We start from the raw sequence: 22,425 nt of genomic DNA on the forward strand, positions 1-22,425 counted from the left end.
TCTCTTATCTATGCCCCCCCCCATGATGATGCGTTTCCTGTCTCATGTGTAGGTGTCTCTTATCTATGCCCCCCCCCATGATGATGCGTTTCCTGTCTCATGTGTAAGTGTCTCTTATCTATGCCCCCCTCCCATGATGATGCGTTTCCTGTCTCATGTGTAGGTGTCTCTTATCTATGCCCCCCTCCCATGATGATGCGTTTCCTGTCTCATGTGTAAGTGTCTCTTATCTATGCCCCCCTCCCATGATGATGCGTTTCCTGTCTCATGTGTAGGTGTCTCCATATCTTCGATGTCCGTCAGTGATCAGTTGAGTTTTCTCTCCGGCGTTCGTCGGCTGCTGAACGATCGGAGCTTCAACGTCTGCAAATAAAAAACAAAAAGATAATTTATTGTGATTAAAAAGCCTCAACAGCGAGAAGGTGTTCTTCTTCTATCAGTATAAACTGATTGTTTTCATGCTAATCTGTGATCGGACAAAACACTTGAAAGGAGGTCGGACCAATCAGCATCCAGAATGCAGTGATGACATCATTGGTCCAGTGATGATTTCTATTCTGTACGACTGTTTGTACATAAAGACAGTAAAGAGATACAATGTTTACAATATATATGTATACAAACATTATATATACACAATGTTTACAATATATATGTTTACAAACATTATATATATAATGTTTACAATATATGTATACAAACATGTATATATACACAATGTTTACAATATATATGTATACAAACATATATATATATACAATGTTTACAATATATATGTATACAAACACACACACATATATATATACAATGTTTACAATATATATGTATACAAACATGTATATATACACAATGTTTACAATATATATGTATACAAACACACATATATATATACACAATGTTTACAATATATATGTATACAAACATATATATGTTTACAATATATATGTATACAAACAGATGTATATATACACAATGTTAACAATATATATGTATACAAACATATATATATATATACAATGTTTACAATATATATGTATACAAACATTATATATACACAATGTTTACAATATATATGTATACAAACATGTATGTATATACAGTTTACAACATATATGTATACAAACATATATATACAATGTTTACAATATATATATACAAACATGTATGTATATATATATATACATACAATGTTTACAATATATATGTATACAAACATATATATATATATACAATGTTTACAATATATATATACAAACATATATAGATATATATACACACAATGTTTACAATATATATGTATACAAACATATATATATCTAAATATATATATACACAATGTTTACAATATATATATATGTGTATATGTTCATATACACATATATATACATATAACCGATCATCTGATTGATGACGCTCAGCTTAAAGAGACAAAGAACACAGGCTGTGTGACCTTCAAAATAAAAGCTCATAACTTCCTGTCTCACCGTTGTCAGGGTTGTTGCGTAGCTCCTCCTCCAGGTCGTCAGGGGAGACATAGTCAGGCCCCGCCCCCTCACCTGTGGGCGTCGGCTTCAGTTTCCCACAGCAACAGTTACAGCAGCAGCAGAGACAGCAGCAGCAGTAAAACCCGGTCAGGACTCCACAGACCAGGAACAGGCCCTGAGGGCACAAGGGGACACGTCAGGATCCACTACAAGACCAGGAACAGGCCCTGAGGGGACAAGGGGACACGTCAGGATCCACTACAAGACCTGAGACCAGGACCAGACCCTCACCTTGGCCCACCAGGTGGACAGCATGAAGTAGGTGTTGACGTTGTCTTCTCCGAACTGCTGGGCCACGTAGAGCCCCAGAGACCCGTAGGAGTCATAGATGTTCCTCTTGGTGAGGTCGGACAGGACGGCGTGGGCGCTGTTCAGCTCCTTGAACTTCTCCGCCGCCTCCGGGTTCTCCGGGTTCTTGTCAGGGTGGAACCGCAACGCCAGCTTCCTGCCGCCACACACACACGCCCTCACGTTAACACACACACACACCTGTGATCAATGAGGGATCAGCTGAGTGATCACCTGAGGCTTACCTGTAGGACTTCCTGATGTCTTCATGGCTGCAGCCTTTCTCCAGACTCAGGACCTGATACAGAGACTCTCCAGAGGTGGACAAGGTTCTCTGCCTCCCGTCAGACATCCTGAGAGCATCACCTGTAACAGGTGGACGGACGTCAGTCAGGACACAACCAACATACAGAAGCTTTTCGATCGATGACAATCTTTCCATCTCATGGAACATGAACACAGTTTATTATTATAAACACTGTAGAAGTATGAATTCATCATGGCGCTACTTTTTATTCAATCAGGAGCAAAAGTCGATAACTAAATAAATTATTATTATGTCACTAAATATATTAGTGCTGGGCAACTTAACGCGTTATTATCAGCGTGTGGAGGAGTCTTCATCACTACGTTGATGCAGCGTGTGGAGGAGTCTTCATCACTACGTTGATGCAACGTGTGGAGTCTTCATCACTACGTTGATGCAGCGTGTGGAGGAGTCTTCATCACTACGTTGATGCAGCGTGTGGAGGAGTCTTCATCACTACGCTGATGCAGCGTGTGGAGAAGTCTTCATCACTACGTTGGTGCAGCGTGTAGAGGAGTCTTCATCACTACGTTGATGCAGCGGTGGAGGAGTCTTCATCACTAGGTTGATGCAGCGTGTGGAGGAGTAGAGATAAACTAAAGATGAGCTAACAGACGCCACAGAAAAGTGGAGAGCTACAAACTGCAGGACGACTAGTGTTGAGAAGACGTGGGTCTGAGGAACGTTCTCAGGATCATGAATGACGTCAAGTAGGAGCCTCCCTCCAGACGCACCGTCACCAGAAGAACACATGAGTCGTACGAAGAGGAGAGGACTACAAAAGAGACAGAGTCACAACGCGCACCAGCCGTCTCTCACCGGAGACTACCGGACATCTCCGGGTAACCGTCGTCACCTCTGAGTTACGGTGCATTATGTTGATGAACAGTGGGAGCTGCGTTCACATGGTCTGACTGTCATGAAGACAGAAGACACACATTTTGATGAAACGTGTGGAACATTGTATTCATGTCGCACAGCAGTGGAACGTTTAAATAAAGTCACACACTGAGCACAGATAGTAGAAATATAACTGATACTGTGTGAAGAATACTGCTGTTAAAAAGAACCTGATCTGTTTAAAGTGATTCAAACCAAATGTTATTGTACTTTTGTTCATATAGCAGTACTTTAAAATACAAGTGAGTAATACACTACTTTTAAATTCATTATTGAACTTTACGCATAACAATGAGATTAATCAACATTAAAAATGTTAAACGTTGACCAGCACTAATATAAATATATATATATATATATATATATATATGTATATATGTATATATATATGTATATATATATATATATATATATATATACATATATACATATATATACACACACACAGGTGGGAAACGTATTCTTCTCACCTGTGAAGGAAACACAGTTACAGAGTTGAAGTTGGTACCTGCCTGTTGGAGCCTGTTGGAGCGTCCTGACAATGCCTCTACCTGAAGCCTACCTGTTCAGTTGTTTGCGGTCTGACTGTGGACCGTAGAGGATCTCTGACGGCCTCCATCAAACATTCAGCAGTCGCCCATCTCAGGTGACCACGAGCCGCCACGCCTGCTCATGTTTCACCGAGACGCTCCGACGGACGCATTGTGACAGGGAGGGGAGGTCTCCATGACAACCAGGTGAGTCAGACAGGTAGACAGGTAGACAGACAGACAGATACTGTACTGTCATTAGTACGAAGAACAGTATTAGCAGTAATTATATTAATACTACAGTTAACCCTGTTGTTAGTAATAATGATATATTAAATAATATGAATTAATATTTATGGAAGTAAATTGTTGGTCAATAAAGAAGTAAATCAGATAAATGTTGTTTATTTTGCAGATAAACGAGGTGGTGGAGACACAACACAACACACAACTAAAAGAGACAAACACAACACACAACTAAAAGAGACAAACACAACACACAGCTAAAAGAGACAAACACAACACACAGCTAAAGGAGACAAACACAACACACAGCTAAAAGAGACAAACACAACACACAGCTAAAGGAGACAAACACAACACACAACTAAAAGAGACAAACACAACACACAGCTAAAAGAGACAAACACAACACACAGCTAAAGGAGACAAACACAACACACAGCTAAAAGAGACAAACACAACACACAGCTAAAGGAGACAAACACAACACACAACTAAAAGAGACAAACACAACACACAACTAAAAGAGACAAACACAACACACAGCTAAAAGAGACAAACACAACACACAGCTAAAGGAGACAAACACAACACACAACTAAAAGAGACAAACACAACTCAGAACTAAAAGAGACAAACACAACTCACAGCTAAAAGAGACAAACACAACACACAACTAAAAGAGACAAACACAACTCAGAACTAAAAGAGACAAACACAACTCACAGCTAAAAGAGACAAACACAACACACAGCTAAAAGAGACAAACACAACACACAACTAAAAGAGACAAACACAACACACAGCTAAAAGAGACAAACACAACACACAACTAAAAGAGACAAACACGACACACAGCTAAAAGAGACAAACACAACACACAGCTAAAAGTGACAAACACAACACACAACTAAAAGAGACAAACACAACACAGCTAAAAGAGACAAACACAACTCAGAGCTAAAAGAGACAAACACAACACAACTAAAAGAGACAAACACAACTCAGAACTAAAAGAGACAAACACAACTCAGAGCTAAAAGAGACAAACACAACAGAGCTAAAAGAGACAAACACAACACACAACTAAAAGAGACAAACACAACTCAGAACTAAAAGAGACAAACACAACTCAGAGCTAAAAGAGACAAACACAACTCAGAGCTAAAAGAGACAAACACAACTCAGAACTAAAAGAGACAAACACAACAGAGCTACAAGAGACAAACACAACACACAGCTAAAAGAGACAAACACAACACACAACTAAAAGAGACAAACACAACACACAACTAAAAGAGACAAGCACAACACACAACTAAAAGAGACACAACACAACACACAACTAAAAGAGACAAACACAACACACAACTAAAAGAGACAAGCACAACACACAACTAAAAGAGACAAACACAACACACAACTAAAAGAGACACAACACAACACACAGCTAAAAGAGACACAACACACAGCTAAAGGAGACAAACACAACACAGACTCGAAAAACGTCCTCATGTTGACATTTAACTGATGGAGAAATAAGACACTGTTTGCTAATATGTTAGCATCAGATACTTTAGTTAGCATCAGCTACTTTAGTTAGCATCGGCTACTTTATTAGCTGACAACATGTCATATGTTTTGTTTAAAGCTTATTGTTTAAGTCAACAAACAAATAAAAGAATAATGCAGCTTTGACCAGATTATAAATGTAGACAACCAACAATAGAACCCTGAGGAACCCCGTCAGTCATTATTATAAATGTAGAGGACCAAAAATAGAACCCTGAGAAACCCCGTCAGTGAATATTGTAAATGTAGAGGACCAACAATAGAACCCTGAGGAACCCCGTCAGTGATTATTGGCACTGATCATGAAAAGGATGATGATGTTGTTCTGTGACTGCTGGATGTGGAAGCCGAATGCTTAGATATCAATATATCAGGTCGTCGGTTTAACTTCCTGCTCCACCTAGTGGTCATAAGATATGTGACATGCTGTGACATCCAACCAAACTCACTTCCACAGACAGACAAAGAGTCAGTCAGACAGACAGACAGACAGACAGACAGACAGACAGGCAGACAGACAGAGAGACAGACAGAGAGACAGACAGACAGACAGACAGAGAGACAGACAGAAAGACAGACAGACAGGCAGACAGACAGACAGAATGAGAGACAGACAGACAGGCAGGCAGACAGACAGACAGAATGAGAGACGGACAATTCAAAAGTCAACCTGAGGATGTTGCAGTGCATAATGGTAGGAGCTGAATGATCACACCATGAAAAACTGACACAAAATAAATATGAAAACATGTCAGTCGTGAGGATAAAATGTTAATTTAATGATAAACAGAGAAACCTCAGGAACCCAAAGAACCAACACAGAAGAGACACCTTTAGTTAGATCTTTAAAACATAAAGAGAGTCACCAGAAGACACCCCACCCCCCCACCCCCCCCACAGACAATACAAAGGGTTCAGAAGCGTGCTACAGGATACAGGTCACATATGCTAATGAGGGAGGCGAATCGACCAATCAGGAGGCTGCTGACCGGGTCACACAGGCATCTGCAGCTGTGAGTACTCGTCCTGCCCCTCCTTCTCCTCCAGGTGAGGCTCTGCATCATCGGCGTCCAGCTGCAAGACCAGAGTCGTGTTAGCATTGAGCCGTGTTAGCATGGAGCCGTGTTAGCATTGACCCCTGTTAGCATTGAGCCGTGTTAGCATTGACGACTATTAGCATTGAGCCATGTATCATTGAGCCGTGTTAGCAGTTGTAATGACCAGGTGTGACTCACACTCTGCAACTCTCTGCGGGTGAAGAGGCGGGGCAGCAGCAGCATCCTCACCGGGATGGTGAGCAACAGCATGAAGGGGAATGCCAGCGCCGCCGCTGTTGCCATGACAACCCACAGGAGAGAGAGACAGGTCAGCTCGACGACAGTGAACAGGTGCATCCTCAACGTCCGCACCTGTGAGAGAGCAGAGAGACAGGTGGGACACAGACAGACAGCTGACGGTCAATCTGTGTATTTACATGTGATGTGCCTTTTTATAGAAACTTGTTTGCACAACTGACTTGGACTTGATGTTCCCGTCAAGACCAACAAGTCCCAAGTTAAGTCTCAAGCCAAGTCAAGTCCAAGTCAAGTCCAACAAGTTCCAAGTCAGGTCTACGTCAGGACCAACAAGTCCCAAGTCAAGACCAACACGATCCAAGTTAAGTCTCAAGCCAAGTTCAAGTTAACTCTCAAGCCAAGTCAAGTCCAACAAGTTCCAAGTCAGGTCTACGTCAGGACCAACAAGTCCCAAGTCAAGACCAACAATATCCAAGTCAAGTCTCAAGCCAAGTCCAAAGCCAAGTTCAAAGTCAACACCAACACATAAAGTGAAGTTTGAGTCCAACATGTCCCAGTCAAGAGAGGTAAGTCCAGGTTCAAGTTTCATGTCAAGGTAAGTCCCAGGGTTGAGACCAAAAGCAACAAGTCCCAAACAAGTTTAAGTCAAAGCCAACCAATCAAATGGTAAACAGGTCGTTAATCGTCTGCCTGCTGGTCTGCATTGCCAAACACTCCTGTCCCTGTGACTCAAGTCTGACTTTGGTCCAGAACCTCCGTCCTCAGTCAGGGGGGCGGGGCTAACCTTGCGGACGTAGTTGTGGTCGGGGTGGTACTTCGGGGGCATCAGCAGCATGATGAGTCGCTCGGTGAGCTGGATCCCATTCAGCGACATCACACCCATGTAGAGGAAGATCCCAAACAGAACTGCCAGAGGGATCTGACGCAGAACCTCCCCGATCACGATGGACAGACCTGAGGAAGGGGGTGGAATCCAGATCAGAAGAAGGGAGTAAAAGTAACAGTAACGTTTGTAGAAGTACACTTCTTACCCACTAAAACAGCCACCAGGAAGCCCGTCACTCGCTGCTCCTTGACCTCCTGGATTCGGGGCTTGTCTCCGGGGGCGACGGCTTTGCTCATGACGGTGAGGGCGTTGGTGTGGGTGACAGAGCGCACCGTGGCCGCAGATAACCACGGCAAGCCGAAGAGCGCCGAGACCCCGCCCACCACCACGATGATGAGGAGATCCAGGTGGAAACCAGTTCCCTTTACCAGCATCCGCTCCTTCTTACTCACAATCAGCCTTGACGGACGGGACACAGGAGAAATGATTTTAATAGTTCTAAAATAAAAAAAAGTAAACACAAAAGGCAAGAAGAAAAGGTTGTACGCTGTGATCTGGGACTCCATGAAGATGAGGATGAAGACCAGGATGGCCGGCAGGATGCTGGCAGCCATCATCCAAACAGGAAACTGCCCGTCCGACCCCAGAGGAGAGATCAACCAACCGCGCTTCTCCGGACTGGACACTGAGAATCCACTGGGCACGTTCAGTTTCTGTCAGCCAATAGGAAGAGAGGGGAGGAGTTTAAATGTCGGTCCCAAGTGGGTTGTGTGTCCACACAGGACTCACTTGATCGGGTCTCACCTGGGTGTAGGTGTCCTCCGCGCTGTAGTCCACCAGCACCATGATGAGGATAGCAATGGGGACACCAAAGTCTCCAATGATCCGACGGAGCTGAAAAACACAGAACACTTATTATTGATCAGTGGTGTGATTGGAAACTGAAGACTTCAGTGAGGAAAACACCTCCAAAGGTAAGAAACAACATGTCTACTCCAGGTACATTGAAAACTAGGACCCAGTGATCCAGAGTCCCCGGATCTAAGATTCTGTTGTGCTCTTGTGTGGTAAATGTACCTGCACCTTTATCTGTACATACCTGTATATGTATGTACCTGTATCTGTATCTGTACATACCTGTATAATGTATACATATGTACCTATGTATACGTGTCGGAACCACGCATGCTGACTACGGGGGTTCCGCAAGGGTCAGTCCTGGGCCCCCTTCTCTTCTCGCTCTACACAACATCTCTGGGTTCTGTTATTCGCTCGCATGACTTCTCCTACCATTGTTATGCCGATGACACCCAGCTGGTCTTGTCATTTCCCCCCGGTGACACCCAAGTGGAGACGCGCATCGCTGCGTGTTTGGCTGACATCTCGAAGTGGATGACGACAAACCACCTCAAGCTCAACCTAGACAAAACTGAGCTACTGTTCCTCCCGGGGAAGGGTTGCCCGCACCGGGACCTGTCCATCACCATTGATGATACCATGGTGACGCCGACTCGGACTGCGAGGAACCTGGGTGTGACCCTGGATGACCAACTGTCATTCTCGGCAAACATTTCATCCGTTACACGCTCCTGCAGATTCCTGCTCTACAACATCAGGAGGATTCGTCCCTTCCTGACTGACGAGACGGAGCAGGTTCTCATCCAGGCTCTTGTCATCTCCCGCCTGGACTACTGCAACTCTATACTCGCCGGAGCCCCGGCATCGGCCATCAGACCTCTGGAGCTTGTCCAGAAAGCCGCAGCTCGCCTGGTGTTCAATCGCCCCAAGTTCTCCCACACAACTTCCTTTCTCCGTTCTCTACACTGGCTACCTGTAAGAGCTCGCATCCAGTTTAAGACTCTGGTGCTAGCCTACAGGGCAGTGAAAGGAACAGCTCCTTCCTATCTCCAGGCCATGGTCAAGCCTTACACCCCCGCCCGACCACTTCGCTCTGCTGTCTCGGGGCGATCGGTCGCCCCATCGCTCAGAGGTCCTGGCGGGCGATCGACCCGGTCACGTCTGTTTTCTGTCCTGGCCCCACAGTGGTGGAATGAACTTCCCACTGACGTCAGGACAGCAGAGTCACTGCCCATCTTTCGGCGCAGGCTGAAAACCCACCTCTTCAGGAAGTGCTACCCTGAGCCTTCCACTTAGCAATTATTGTTTTCATACTAGCTTGTTGCACTTATTGTATTCGTATTACTTATAGCACTAACTGTTTTTCTTGTTTCTGTACTTTGGCTCTGAGTTATGCTCTGCTTCATGCTCTTAGATGCTTGTTTGGAAAAGGAAATGTACTTATGACTTCTGGTGACTAGTAGTTCTTTTGATTACCAATGTTGATGCACTTATTGTAAGTCGCTTTGGATAAAAGCGTCTGCTAAATGACTGTAATGTAATGTAATGTAAATGTAATGTACCTGTACCTTTATCTGTACATACTGTACCTGTGTACCTGTATACATATGTACCTGTATACATATGTACCTGTACCTTTATCTGTACATACCTGTGTACCTGTATATGTACCTGTACCTTTATCTGTACATACCTGTATGTACCTGTACCTTTATCTAGGTTGTGTACTCATACCTGTACCTGTACTTGTATTTACTGACCCTGCCGGGGAAGAAGGAGCTGTTCTTGAACTTGCGCAGGTAGAAGGCGATGAAATACGTTCCCACCATGAGAACAAATGACAGCAGAGCTGTGTTGGGTTCTCCAACAACCTTCCCAGAATTCCCGGCATCGGCAGTGTAGTTACACAGAGACGGAGATACTGTGTTGTTTCCATGGAAACAGTTTTGGAGAGGATGCTCTTGAAATATCTAGAAAAGACCAAAACAAAGGAGAAAAACCTCAATGTGGCATCTGTAAATTATCTAAACTCTTTCATCAGGCTGGTTGTGGACCTGTGGGACCTCTGACCTCACCTTGACCAGTTTGGCGAAGGTCTCGTAGATGAAGATGAGGGAGATGAGGAAGGAGAAGATCTCTTGAGTGAACCGGGAGACGAAGCGAACCAGGATGCTTCCCTCAAAGGCCACGGTGAGGAGGACGATGAGCACCAGCCAGAAACCGATCCAGACCCGACCTGTCAGATACTCGATCCCATTGTCTTTACAAAACTACACGTGCACACACCAGGTAGGTTTCAAGGAGCAGAACAGGTGAGCTAACAAGATACGTTGCCCTGCGGCAGCATTCTGGACCACTTTGTGGGTGATCCAGGGTGAAGGGGGAACCCTGAATATGCTGCTCAAGAGTCAGTGCCTTTTGATAGGGACATCTACTTTCATCAGAAAGCTACAACCCGTCTTTTGGTATTTAAGGCAGATATTTTTGTTAGGAGACACCTTTAAAACTACTTCAGACTACTACAAGACAAAAACTAATTCTCAAAACAAGGGATTTAGTGGTCAAACATTTAGCTTTTTACAGACCAATTCTGATACCCCAACTCAGGGAACCAATTTGATATGAGGGTTTGTCTTTTTCCCAAACTGAATATCTTTGTGAATCTCACTGCTCACTAGGTAACATGGCTCTATAACCTGAGTCTACAGGGTGGACATTCCCATCTAACACCAGAGTCCATCTTTCAACAGAAACAGTCATCATTTCCACTTCACCATTCTTAGGTCACCTGATATCAAGGAAGGCCAGAAGATGTGGTTGAAAACCTAGTATTTTTACATCAAGATGCTATTTTCAAGGTGACAGGTGAACCTAATCAAATACTTATATTCTAAATATGTATTATCTGTTTAAGGCCAAGCATATGCAAGGCAAACAAAAGAGGACCCAGGACAGAACCCTGGTGCACACCACAAGGTGTTTCACAGGAGTTTTAGATGAGGAGGCAGAGTTACCGTAGTTATGGAGATAAATGAGTTAAATTAAATGATAGCAGGGAAGACAGAATGTGGTTCTCTTACAACCAATCTCCCAATGAAAGGGGTTTTAGAAGCGTTCTTTGACGTTCGTCACACAGGATAGACGACCCCAGAGACACAAGAACTCTGTTTCTAGAGATAAACATTGCTGTTACATTTGTCAACAGGTAATATTTTGTTACAGGTGGGTTTCTGTCAGGTGAGCTCACCGTGTAGAAGGCCTCTTCAAACACCAGCAGCGGTCCAGAGAAGCCGATCACCAGCAGAGGCTGAGCGCCCAGCACACTGAACACAATGCCATGCATAGCCGTGGCAACAATCAGCTCCGACACACCAATCAGACCCTCTGTTTTCTCCCCTGAGGCACAAGAAAAGAGAACAAAGCTCTAAAAACCTTCAAGGGTCTTTGAGAGGCATCCTTTGTGCCAATCAACCTGCAGAGATTTGAGAACCAAATCTCAACAGGAAGTTCGGTATCCGTCAGTGTTTCTTGAAGTCCAGACTCACCCAGAAGTCCACCGAAGGTGATGGCGGGCGACAGTGCGGCAAAGTAGATGAAGATGACGGCGGCCATGCACTGAGGGTTCAGGGCATCTCGGATGTCGCTGAGGTACTGAGGGTAGCGCCGAGTCACATCTTTGATCAGACCTCCGAAAAGACGGCCCGATCTCCTCAAGGGCTCGTCGCCGGGTTTTAAGGGAACAAGAGAGTCTGGTAGATAAGAAGTGAGACTCTGTTACTGTCTGGTCATTGAGCTGCTACATCACAACATTACATAAGGATTGTTCATGATATCTCTAGACTTCATCTCAAACTGGAAAGGCCCTCTCAGAGTGCAGACCTCCGCTAAGGTCGTCTCCATAGTTCTTCCCATGGTTCTTCCCAGGCCCATGCTACATCCATCCACCGAGTTTCATGAAAAACTGGCCAGTAATTTTTCAGTAATCCTGCTGACAAACAAACCAAACCGGAAACACAACCTCCTTGGTGGAGGTTTAAAATATGAGAGAAACATTCACTTCTCTGCTGATGACACGTTGATTTACCTTGCAAACATTTCGGACTTCCACCGAGATTCAGCAAGATTATGCTTCAAACTGTTTGAGCCCTTAATCTATCTTGAATTAAAGCACTCAGTATTTTAGTTCTGAAGTCTGTTACATATTCTTTAGAGAGAATGGCATCAAAGCTCAAACCTGCTTGTGAAAAAAAAGACTCTGACTTAAGTTTCAAGACTTAAACTTCTGCCAGAAGAAGTTGGAATTCAGTTATTTAGGCCGATTCAGCAACCCGGAGGGGCTCAGAGACTCAAAAACCAACATTTGAAACAACGTAACGTTAAACTTCCAACTTGTCAAGATGCAAACAATCATTTTGGGACAAATTTAAGATGTTGAAATGCCCACATTTTCTTTTTGGTGGCATATCCTGGTGGCCAGAAGATGCTGTTCATGTAGTCATGATTTGGTACTTTTGCTGTAAGTCATCTACCGACTCTCTCCTCTCATCTCTTATCTAATAAAGGCTAAAATGCTCCAAACACACGTAATAACAACATTAACAGAAGAGATAACCGACCTTTGTCCGGCTGATCGACAGTCTGTTTCTCCTGCAGTTTGCCGCTCTGCTCCTCCTCCCTCTTTCGGAGCATTTCTCGTTGGAATCGTGCAACCGAGCGGAGCAGCTCGTCGCCGCCGACGTCGGAGGGAGGGAGGACGACGCTGCAGTCCAAGAACCGGTTGATGGCCGTCAGCAGGTCTTGGCGGTCATCGGCCTGGTACGCCGCCTCGTGGAAGAGCTAAAGGGAAGCGGACAGAGTAGCAGAATTCATTTTACCACATTAGTTCAAGACAGTAGACACAACATGGAGCCATCTGGTGGGACCCACCTTGTCTGACATGAGTGTGGATATGGAGCGTCCAATCTGGTGGTAGTCAATGTTGGCGGTAGGCGGGCCCAGCAGGAGGAAGAGGAACCGCACAGGAACAGGAACCTCCAGGACGGACTCCAGCAGGACCGCCTCCTGCAGCCGCACGAACGCCATGGACGGCTGGTCCAGGAAGCCCACGCTGCCTGCAGACACATCAGAGGGATGCAATAAACCCACTGACTCTCACGCTCTACAGATAGGACACAGGATTGAAGGTGATGATGTCGTATGTGATGATGTCGTATGTGATGCGTACCAACAAGGACGACGGTGGCCTCAGCTCTCTCTGGGATCTTCTCCATCAGCTTCACTTCATGTTTGGATCTGGAGAGACTGATGGGCAGGGCTTCCTTCTGAACACACACATACACACTCATAAATATATATATATATAGAATATATATATAGACCTATTTTCTGCTAGTAAACACAATGACGTATTTTTGTGGCCGGAGCTTAGATCGAGACAGAATAATTCTCTGAACACGTAAGTTAATGCTGTCTAACAAGTTTTGTTGGGTTGTTTTTTTTCTAGTTACCTAGCTAGCTTGTCCATCACTAGAGCTGTCTAGTTAGCTGGCTAGCTTGTCCATCACTAGAGCTGGCTAGTTAGCTGGCTAGCTCGTCCATCACTAGAGCTGTCTAGTTAGCTAACTAGTCTTTGGGGCTCCCGCCTGCTCTCCTCCAGGCAAAGTCGTCTCCCAGCGGTGGGGTTTGAGGCAGAGGAACCGTAGACTCACCAACCTGCTGTTGGGCTCATTTTCTGTAACCAGTGGAACATCAGCATGAAAGCATGGTTAAAGTAGCAAGGAGGCTAGCTAACTAACCGGCTGCTAAATGAGTAAAATGTAACACCTCAATGCTTCAACCACACACTCACACACATACAGTATTTAAAGCCAAATAAAAGTAATGTGACTTAGAGCTATTTCATTCAGGCTGTCTCTTGGTCACATGACCCCTAAAACAGGAAACAGCAGTTATCACTTCTGCCTTGATTGGTTCATTTGACCTCCACTGAAGCTTTAGATTATTATCACACTTTGAGTCTGTCACAGGTTTCTTCTTACTTTGGATTTCTCTCCGTCAGCCTCTCTGTGATTCATCAGATTGATGGAGGGCTCTGATTGGCAGTTGTGTCTGTCCGTCAATGTGGCCATGTTGGCTGCAGAGATGTACTTGCTAAACAAGCTGTGATCTTTCTCATCACTGGGGTGACTGGTGAAGAAAAATAGAGAAATACATTTATGAAAGATATGGTCCTGTTGATGGATGAGTCAGTGGATGATGAATCATTAAGTGGATGAATCATTAGGTGGATGAATCATTAGCTGGATCAATGAGTCATTAGATGAATGAATCATTAGGTGGATGAATCATTAGGTGGATGAATTATTAGATGGATGAATCATTAGCTGGATCAATGAGTCATTAGATGAATGAATCATTAGATGGATGAATCATTAAGTGGATGAATCATTAAGTGGATCCATGAACCTGTGTCTGAGCAGCAGAGCTTGCAGGACGTTGGCTCGGTCTTCAGCTTTGATCTGATCTGAGATCACCATCTGCTCCACCACCTGCTGAGCGATGCCCGGCAGAGTCTTCTGTTTCAGATCCAGAAGCACCGCCCCTGAAAACACAACGCCGTGACAACACACACTGACATCACACACTGACATCACATAAATGACATAATCTCCTCCAGTCAGATGAAGAATGGGTTGATATATATGGGAACAAACAGTCATGAAATACTCCCTAAATTTTACGTTTAAACTGTGGTGCTGTGCCATGTTTTCTCCACCGGGGGGCGGCAGAGAGCCTCCTCTCACCGTGGGAGATGGTTTTTCGTAGCTCCAGCAGCGAGCGGAAGGACAGTGAGGCGACGTGAGGTCTCCCCCAGCGCTCCGTCTCCTCCTCCACCTCCTCCTCAAACTTGATCCATCGAGCCGTCTCTCTCCACTGAAGCTCCTGGTTCCTGTCAATCACCAGCTCGTTCAGCTCCACGAACACCTGGACACACGGGAAAAACTTGTCTATGTCACTTAGGAGGACATTAGACCAGAGAGTCCTCTAAACCTATAGAGACCAGAGAGTCCTCTAAACCTTTAGAGACCAGGGAGTCCTCTAAACCTATAGAGACCAGGGAGTCCTCTAAACCTATAGAGACCAGAGAGTCCTCTAAACCTTTGGAGACCAGGGAGTCCTCTAAACCTATAGAGACCAGAGAGTCCTCTAAACCTTTGGAGACCAGGGAGTCCTCTAAACCTATAGAGACCAGACAGTCCTCTAAACCTTTAGAGACCAGAGAGTCCTCTAAACCTTTAGAGACCAGGGAGTCCTCTAAAACTATAGAGACCAGGGAGTCCTCTAAACCTATAGAGACCAGAGAGTCCTCTCAACCTATAGAGACCAGAGAGTCCTCTCAACCTATAGAGACCAGAGAGCCCTCACACCTTTAGACCTTTAGAGACCAGAGAGTCCTCACACCTTTAATTCTTTTACAGACCAGAGAGTCCTCACACCTTTAGCCCTAGACCAGAGAGTCCTCACACCTTTAGACCTAGACCAGAGAGTCCTCACTCCTTTAGACCTAGACCAGAGTCCTCACACCTTCAGACCTTTAGAGACCAGAGAGTCCTCTAAACTATAGAGACCAGAGAGTCCTTTAAACCTATAGAGACCAGAGAGCCCTCACACCTTTAGACCTTTAGAGACCAGAGAATCCTCACACCTTTAACCCTTTTACAGACCAGAGAGTCCTCACACCTTTAGACCTAGACCAGAGAGTCCTCACACCTTTAGCCCCAGACCAGAGTTCTCACACCTTCAGACCTTTAGATACCAGAGTCCTCACACCTTTAGAGACCAGTTGTGTGGAGACGAAGACAATATAAATATAAATCCATGAAGACGTCCCACAGCAGAAACAGCTGATCAGACGTATGAGTTAAATATCAGAATGTCTTCAGGTCACCAGGTTTCCATAAATCCATTTAGTGCAACTCCTCTTCCATGAAGACAAAAAAACACCCAAAACAAGGCAACAACTTTTTTCTCCAAATTATGAAGTGAAATACTTCATAATGAGCATACAATTATGCAAATGAGGACCCAGTTTATGAGATAAATACCAGGTTCAGACACATCTTAAAGTTAAATCAGGTTTTACAATAAATACAATAAAAACACTCAAACCAAAAACCTGACCGACCTCCATTACATTACAGTCATTTAGCAGACGCTTACAATTCAGATTCTATCACATTCACACCGTAGGCACAGCTACCGGAGACATTGTGGGGTTAAGTGTCTTGCTCAAGGACACATCGGCATGCGACTAGCAGAGCTGGGGATCGAACCACCGATCCTCTGACTGAAGGACTCCTGGATTGCTCTCCACTTAGCCACAGTCACCCTGACCTACACTCATAATGATTTAAACTGAACAATGGAAACTCAAAAATAAACCCAAATAAACCCAAATAAATCAAAATAAACCAAATAAACCAAAATAAATCACTCGTTAAGACTAAACTAAAGAAAAACCAGCCGGTACCTTTCTGTGTCGACTCTTCAGGTCCAAGACCACCATCCTGAGACAGACTGAGAGAGAGAGAGACGGACCTCTGAGTTTACCTCACTCTACCTGTCTCACTCTACCTGTCTGTCTCACTCTACCTGTGTGACTCTACCTGTCTCATTCTACCTGTGTGTCTCTATCTGTCTGTCTCTACCTGTCGGTCTCTACCTGTCTCACTCTACCAGTCTTGAGTCTAGTGTATCACCCATTCACCACCAGGATTAACCTCCCGTCTCCTGTCAGCCTCATTTCTGTTTGTGTAGTGTTCTTACATCAGAATCACGTCTTCAGTTTTACTCTTGTATCAGTTCAACACAAACATTGAGAGGTGAGACTGGTTTGAATGTAGTTAAAGAGTGAGACCTCGTGAGGGGTTCGGTCTGGCTGCAGGTGTTGGAGGTGAGACTGTGTTCTGATCTGGTCTTTGGTGACGTGGATGATCGGCCCTCTGGAGCTCCGCTTCACCAGGTGACGCCTCACTGCCGGAACGTCGTCCAATCGGTGACCTGAGGGGGCGGGGCATGAGGTTAAAACCTGACTCACACACACACACACACACACACATGTTTACATGACTTGTGAGGATATTACATTGACTTACATTCATTTCCTGGAGACTTACTATAACACCGAACCTTAAACCAGGTCATCACCCTAAGATGTGATGATTTACTCTATGGGGACAGTTTGTCCCCATAGAGAAGACGAGGCACCACAATGTGACACACACACACACACACAACCCTGTACTTCTGTCTTTGTGAGGACCCTTACCTTAACGTAGACCTTCACAACTAAATACCTGACCCTGAACCCTCAAACCGGCCTTTGAAGAATTAAGGACCCTCCAAAATGTCCTATGTCCTTAAACAATTTTATTTTGAACACACACACACTGTGGTCTCATGGGAACTTTCTGCAGTTTAACAGAGTTTCAGGCTCGATTGACCTTCAATGAAGAATCTGTAAGACGAGACGTGAACTCTGATTTATCCAATCAGCTAAAACACACACACACACACACACACACACACACACACACACACACAGTAATCTGCAGGTGAGTTTCAGGTGTCTGCAAAAATGAGATTTTCTCTCAAACGTTTTTTCACATCATTTCTTGTTTGTTTTCCTGGAAATAATCAACTGACCGGCGCCCTCTACCTGTCTCACTCTACCTGTCTCACTCTACCTGTCTCACTCTACCTGACGTCAACAAAATAAAAAGTACTGCAGTGACTCGTCGTATGAACCCCGGAGGATATGAAGGCGGTACAATACTACAAACACAGTAAAGCAGCAGTGATATTGATCCAGAAACATGAGATATTAAACATTTTACTGATCAATCAATACTTTTACTGACTACTTTATATACTTCCATATGTTCTGAATCAGGACTTTTACTTGTAACAGATTATTTCATCACAGTGGTTGTATGTAAGTATATTTATTAACTCATTATTTTGAGTCGGGACTATGTTGAACCTCGTAGTAACTTTTAGACGACGTCTTCCTGTCTTCTACTTTCTGTGTCAATAAAGTTTTTCTTCACTATTTGTTATTGTTTGAAAGCAGCTCTGTGTGTTTATTAAGTTTAACTTTAAGAGTTAAAAGTACTCACTGAGATCCTCCTTCTGTCACACAACACACACGAGAGGAAAAATAACGGCTTCATGTTGATCCAGGAGACAGAGTCCTCCAGGACCAGGACCAGAACCAGGACCAGAACCAGACCCACACTCACACAGAAACAATAGATAGAGGCCGTGGGCTCGGCGTGTAGGAGGACCGCGTTGTGTTCAGGTCACATGATGAAGACCAAGAAGTGACAGAAAGCTCTTTCATGTTGGGAAACATACACTGGGGCACTCCCAGTGCATGCTGGGAAAGAGTCTGCAGCCTGTACTTACAATGACGATGCTAACCTGCTGACCTTAGCTTAGAACGTTAGCCTGCTTACATCAGCTAATTATCAGTAAACAATCTGATCATTAATACACATTAACATTTTGACCCGAAGGTGGCGCCAGATGAAACTAAAAGTTATTACAGGTCTGTGGTTTATTATTATTATCATAATAATTTGTATTATTATGATAATAATTATATTATATATATTATAATTATAATTATATTATTATTATTAATAATATTAATATAATTCATATGATTATATATTAATATATTATAATATAAATATAATAATTATATTATTATTATTACATTATTAGAAGAATTAAATGTTGGTACTGTGATATGTTAAAATAATACGTTTTGTCTTGAAGCTGTTCAGAATGTGACAGCTGTTTGTAAAGTTTTATATAAAAAGTAAATATATATATATATATATTATATATATATTTATATTTTATGGATATATATATATTATAAATATATATATATATTTGATATATATATTTATATATATTTACATTTTATATTTATATATTTTATATATATATATATAAATATATATATATATATATATATATTTTACATTTTATATATATATATATATATATATTACATTTTATATATATATACATATATATATATATATATATATGTATATATATTAGATATATTTACTGACTCTTGATGCCGTCCAGGTCGACACTCATCAGCGTTTCTTCCTCGTCAGCATCGTCTCTCGTCATGATGCAACCGGGTGAGAGACCGTTCTGATTGGACGAGACGGTCGGAGCATCACTGAAAAGGGGAGGAGTTACACATCAGGTGGATTCAGAAGAGGAAGTCCCATATTTACCTCTCAGGTGTGTGGCTCACCTTGGCCCCTCCTCTCCACTCTGACTGTAGGACTCCTCCTCTTCCTCCTGGTCTTCTTCTATGGTGGCTGCGGCGTTAGGGGCGGAGCCTCTTCTGCCCTCCCTCCTACCCTCATTGGTCCTCTTCCTCCTGCTGTCAGCGGGCGGTTTGGAGAGAGTCTGATGGACGTGGAGGGAGAAGTGACGGTGATCTGCAGCAGGAGGATTTCATTAGGACCGAGGACCCTGAAGGTCCTTCAAGACCCCCTGAGGCCACTTCACAGACCCCCTAAAACCACTTCATGGACCCCCTGAAACCACCTCACAGACCCCCTAAAACCACCTCATAGACCCACCACTAGAACCCAGAATCTTCACAGGCTACGTTCTGGTTCCCTACCCTCAAAGTCCTGCTCATCGTAGACTCTACTTTTCTCCGGTGGGCTGCGAGTTGCAGGACCCAGAATCTGCTGAAAACCCTGAACATCAAAGACCTTGTTCAGGTCCTCCTCTTCTTCATCGATGTGGCCCTGTGGAGGAGGAAGAGGAGCCGGAGACTGGAAAAGGAAAGAGGAAGAGATTTAGTCCCTGAACGCCCCGTGCTCATTTTAGTCCTTGAAAGCCCCGTGCTCATTTTAGTCCCTGAACGCCCCATGCTCATTTTAGTCCTTGAACGCCCCGTGTTCATTTTATTCCCTGAACGCCGTATGCTCATTTTAGTCCCTGAACGCCCCGTGCTCATTTTAGTCCTTGAAAGCCCCGTGCTCATTTTAGTCCCTGAACGTCTCGTGCTCATTCTAGTCCCTGAACGCCCCGTGCTCATTTTAGTCCCTGAACGCCGCATGCTCATTTTAGTCTCTGAACGCCCCATGCTCATGTTGTTCCCTGAATGCCCCATGTTAATGTTGGTCTCTGAACGCCCCGTGCTAATGTTGGTCCCTGAATGCCCCATGCTAATGTTGGTCCCTGAACGCCCCATGCTCATGTTGGTCCCTGAATGCCCCATGCTCATGTTGGTCCCTGAACGCCCCATGCTCATGTTGGTCCCTGAATGCCCCCGTGCTCATGTTGGTCCCTGAACGCCCCGTGCTCATTTTAGTCGCTGAACGCCCCGTGCTTAAATTGGTCCCTGAACGCCCAGTGCTAATTTTAGTCCCTGAACGCCCCGTGACAATAACATCATGTCTTCATACTTTAGAGATTAATTTGATCATGTGTTGAGACTCACTGCTGACAGACTCACGTCGGCATCAGGACTCAGAGAGTTCTGATGGTGGCTCATGGCTCCTTCAGGGGTCAGAGTGGGTCTGATGGTCAGAACAACCTGGAGGAGGAAACACTGGTTATCAGGGTTCATGGTCACTGGAGGGTGGACTGTGTGAGTGTGTGTGTGTGTAACAGAGCTAACATGAGGGGGAACCAGAGGGTTGGTGTTACGTTTCCATGACGACGCTGTTGGTCTTGATGGCATCATCAGCTGTAAAGTCCTGATGAGAGAGAGGGGCACGCTCACGTGCACTAATGTGTACTAACGTGTACTAACGTGTACTAACGTGCACTAAACAGTCGACATCACTCCTCCAGAGACGTATTGAGACGTACTGATCAGCTGGTCACACAGTGAGTCAGCACTTTAGAGACACTAAAGTTAAAGAGTGACATCATGACATGTGTTTTAAATGAAGGTAAAGAGAAACAAAGTAACTATTTAGAGCTTCTTTATTATCACATAAATCAAATAACGATAACTAATCAATAACAACAACTAATCATTGATTAGTTGTTGTTATTTAGTTTAAATCTGTAAAGTAACAAAACCAGTACAAAGTACAACTTGTACCTCTGAGATGTAAATGTACTGAAGTACTTTCCATCAGTGGTGATACTTCAAACGACCAATCAGAGAGCAGATTGGAGGAGACAGAAAGTGAAACATCTTCCTATTGGCTCCTGACACTCGTGTGATGTTTACGTTACAGCTTGTTCATCTTTGCAATAACTGGACAAATATTCTACTTTATATTTTAACTTCTGAACTTCTTCTGCGTATTTAATGAGTGCTGCTTCTCTGTAAGAGCAACAACTGATCTGAGACCTGCTCCTAATGTGTGTGTGTGTGTGTGTGTGTGTGTGGTTGGATCCTACCTCAGCGTCCTCACAGCACTGAAAGAGAGGAATTATAATGCAAAGACTGAAACCAACAGGGAGGTAGAGAACATAGAGAGGGGGAGATAGGAGGGAGAGAGAGGGGGAGACAGGAGGGAGAGAGGGGGGTGAGAAGGAAGAAGGAAGTGAGATGAAAGCAGGAGAAGGAGAGGAAGCAAAGAGGAAAGCAGACAGAGAGAGAGTGAATAAAAGGTCTAATTCTCTCTCCAGAAACCTGATCAGCTGAAGGTCACCATGGAAACCTAGCTGTCCGTCAACATTAGTCCCGCCCCCTGGCTGTCCACACACACACACACACATACACACACAGAGCTACAGATTGTTAACTTGGTCTGACATTGTGACTGAAACTGCATCGTCTCTCACCTGACCTCATCGTCTCTCACCTGACCTCATCGTCTCTCACCTGACCTCATCGTCTCTCACATGACCTCATCGTCTGTCACCTGACCTCATCGTCTCTCACCTGACCTCATGGTCAGTCACCTGACCTCATCATCACTCACCTGACCTCATCGTCTCTCACATGACCTCATCGTCTCTCACCTGACCTCATCGTCTCTCACCTGACCTC

At 44.2% G+C, this 22,425-nt stretch overlaps 2 protein-coding genes across 2 annotated transcripts; both read right to left on the reverse strand.

The window, feature by feature from the left end:
- Positions 1 to 225: 225 nt before the first annotated feature.
- LOC137871447 (dnaJ homolog subfamily C member 5-like) lies at positions 226 to 2,184 on the reverse strand. The gene is made up of 4 exons (XM_068709246.1): positions 2,078 to 2,184; positions 1,776 to 1,989; positions 1,485 to 1,659; positions 226 to 363 (listed from the first exon to the last, which is right to left on the reverse strand). Exons 1-4 carry the CDS (start codon positions 2,182 to 2,184, stop codon positions 266 to 268), a joined length of 594 nt encoding a protein of 197 aa, XP_068565347.1. The 3' UTR covers positions 226 to 265.
- Positions 2,185 to 6,325: 4,141 nt separating this feature from the next.
- LOC137871452 (anion exchange protein 2-like) lies at positions 6,326 to 21,881 on the reverse strand. Its single transcript, XM_068709249.1, has 22 exons — positions 21,831 to 21,881; positions 20,914 to 21,009; positions 20,086 to 20,242; positions 19,708 to 19,897; positions 19,514 to 19,629; positions 17,281 to 17,423; positions 15,167 to 15,347; positions 14,829 to 14,964; positions 14,402 to 14,549; positions 13,588 to 13,684; positions 13,290 to 13,474; positions 12,980 to 13,199; positions 11,909 to 12,112; positions 11,611 to 11,759; positions 10,439 to 10,633; positions 10,124 to 10,333; positions 8,310 to 8,399; positions 8,052 to 8,218; positions 7,711 to 7,964; positions 7,464 to 7,633; positions 6,620 to 6,793; positions 6,326 to 6,458 (listed from the first exon to the last, which is right to left on the reverse strand). Exons 2-22 carry the CDS (start codon positions 20,965 to 20,967, stop codon positions 6,378 to 6,380), a joined length of 3,321 nt encoding a protein of 1,106 aa, XP_068565350.1. The 5' UTR covers positions 20,968 to 21,009; positions 21,831 to 21,881; the 3' UTR covers positions 6,326 to 6,377.
- Between the last annotated feature and the right edge of the window lie 544 nt (positions 21,882 to 22,425).

The sequence above is a fragment of the Cebidichthys violaceus genome, unplaced genomic scaffold (genome assembly GCF_023349555.1).
Source record: "Cebidichthys violaceus isolate CVI_PGR_0920_01 unplaced genomic scaffold, fCebVio1.0.p SCAF_141, whole genome shotgun sequence".
Taxonomy (NCBI): domain Eukaryota; kingdom Metazoa; phylum Chordata; class Actinopteri; order Perciformes; family Stichaeidae; genus Cebidichthys; species Cebidichthys violaceus.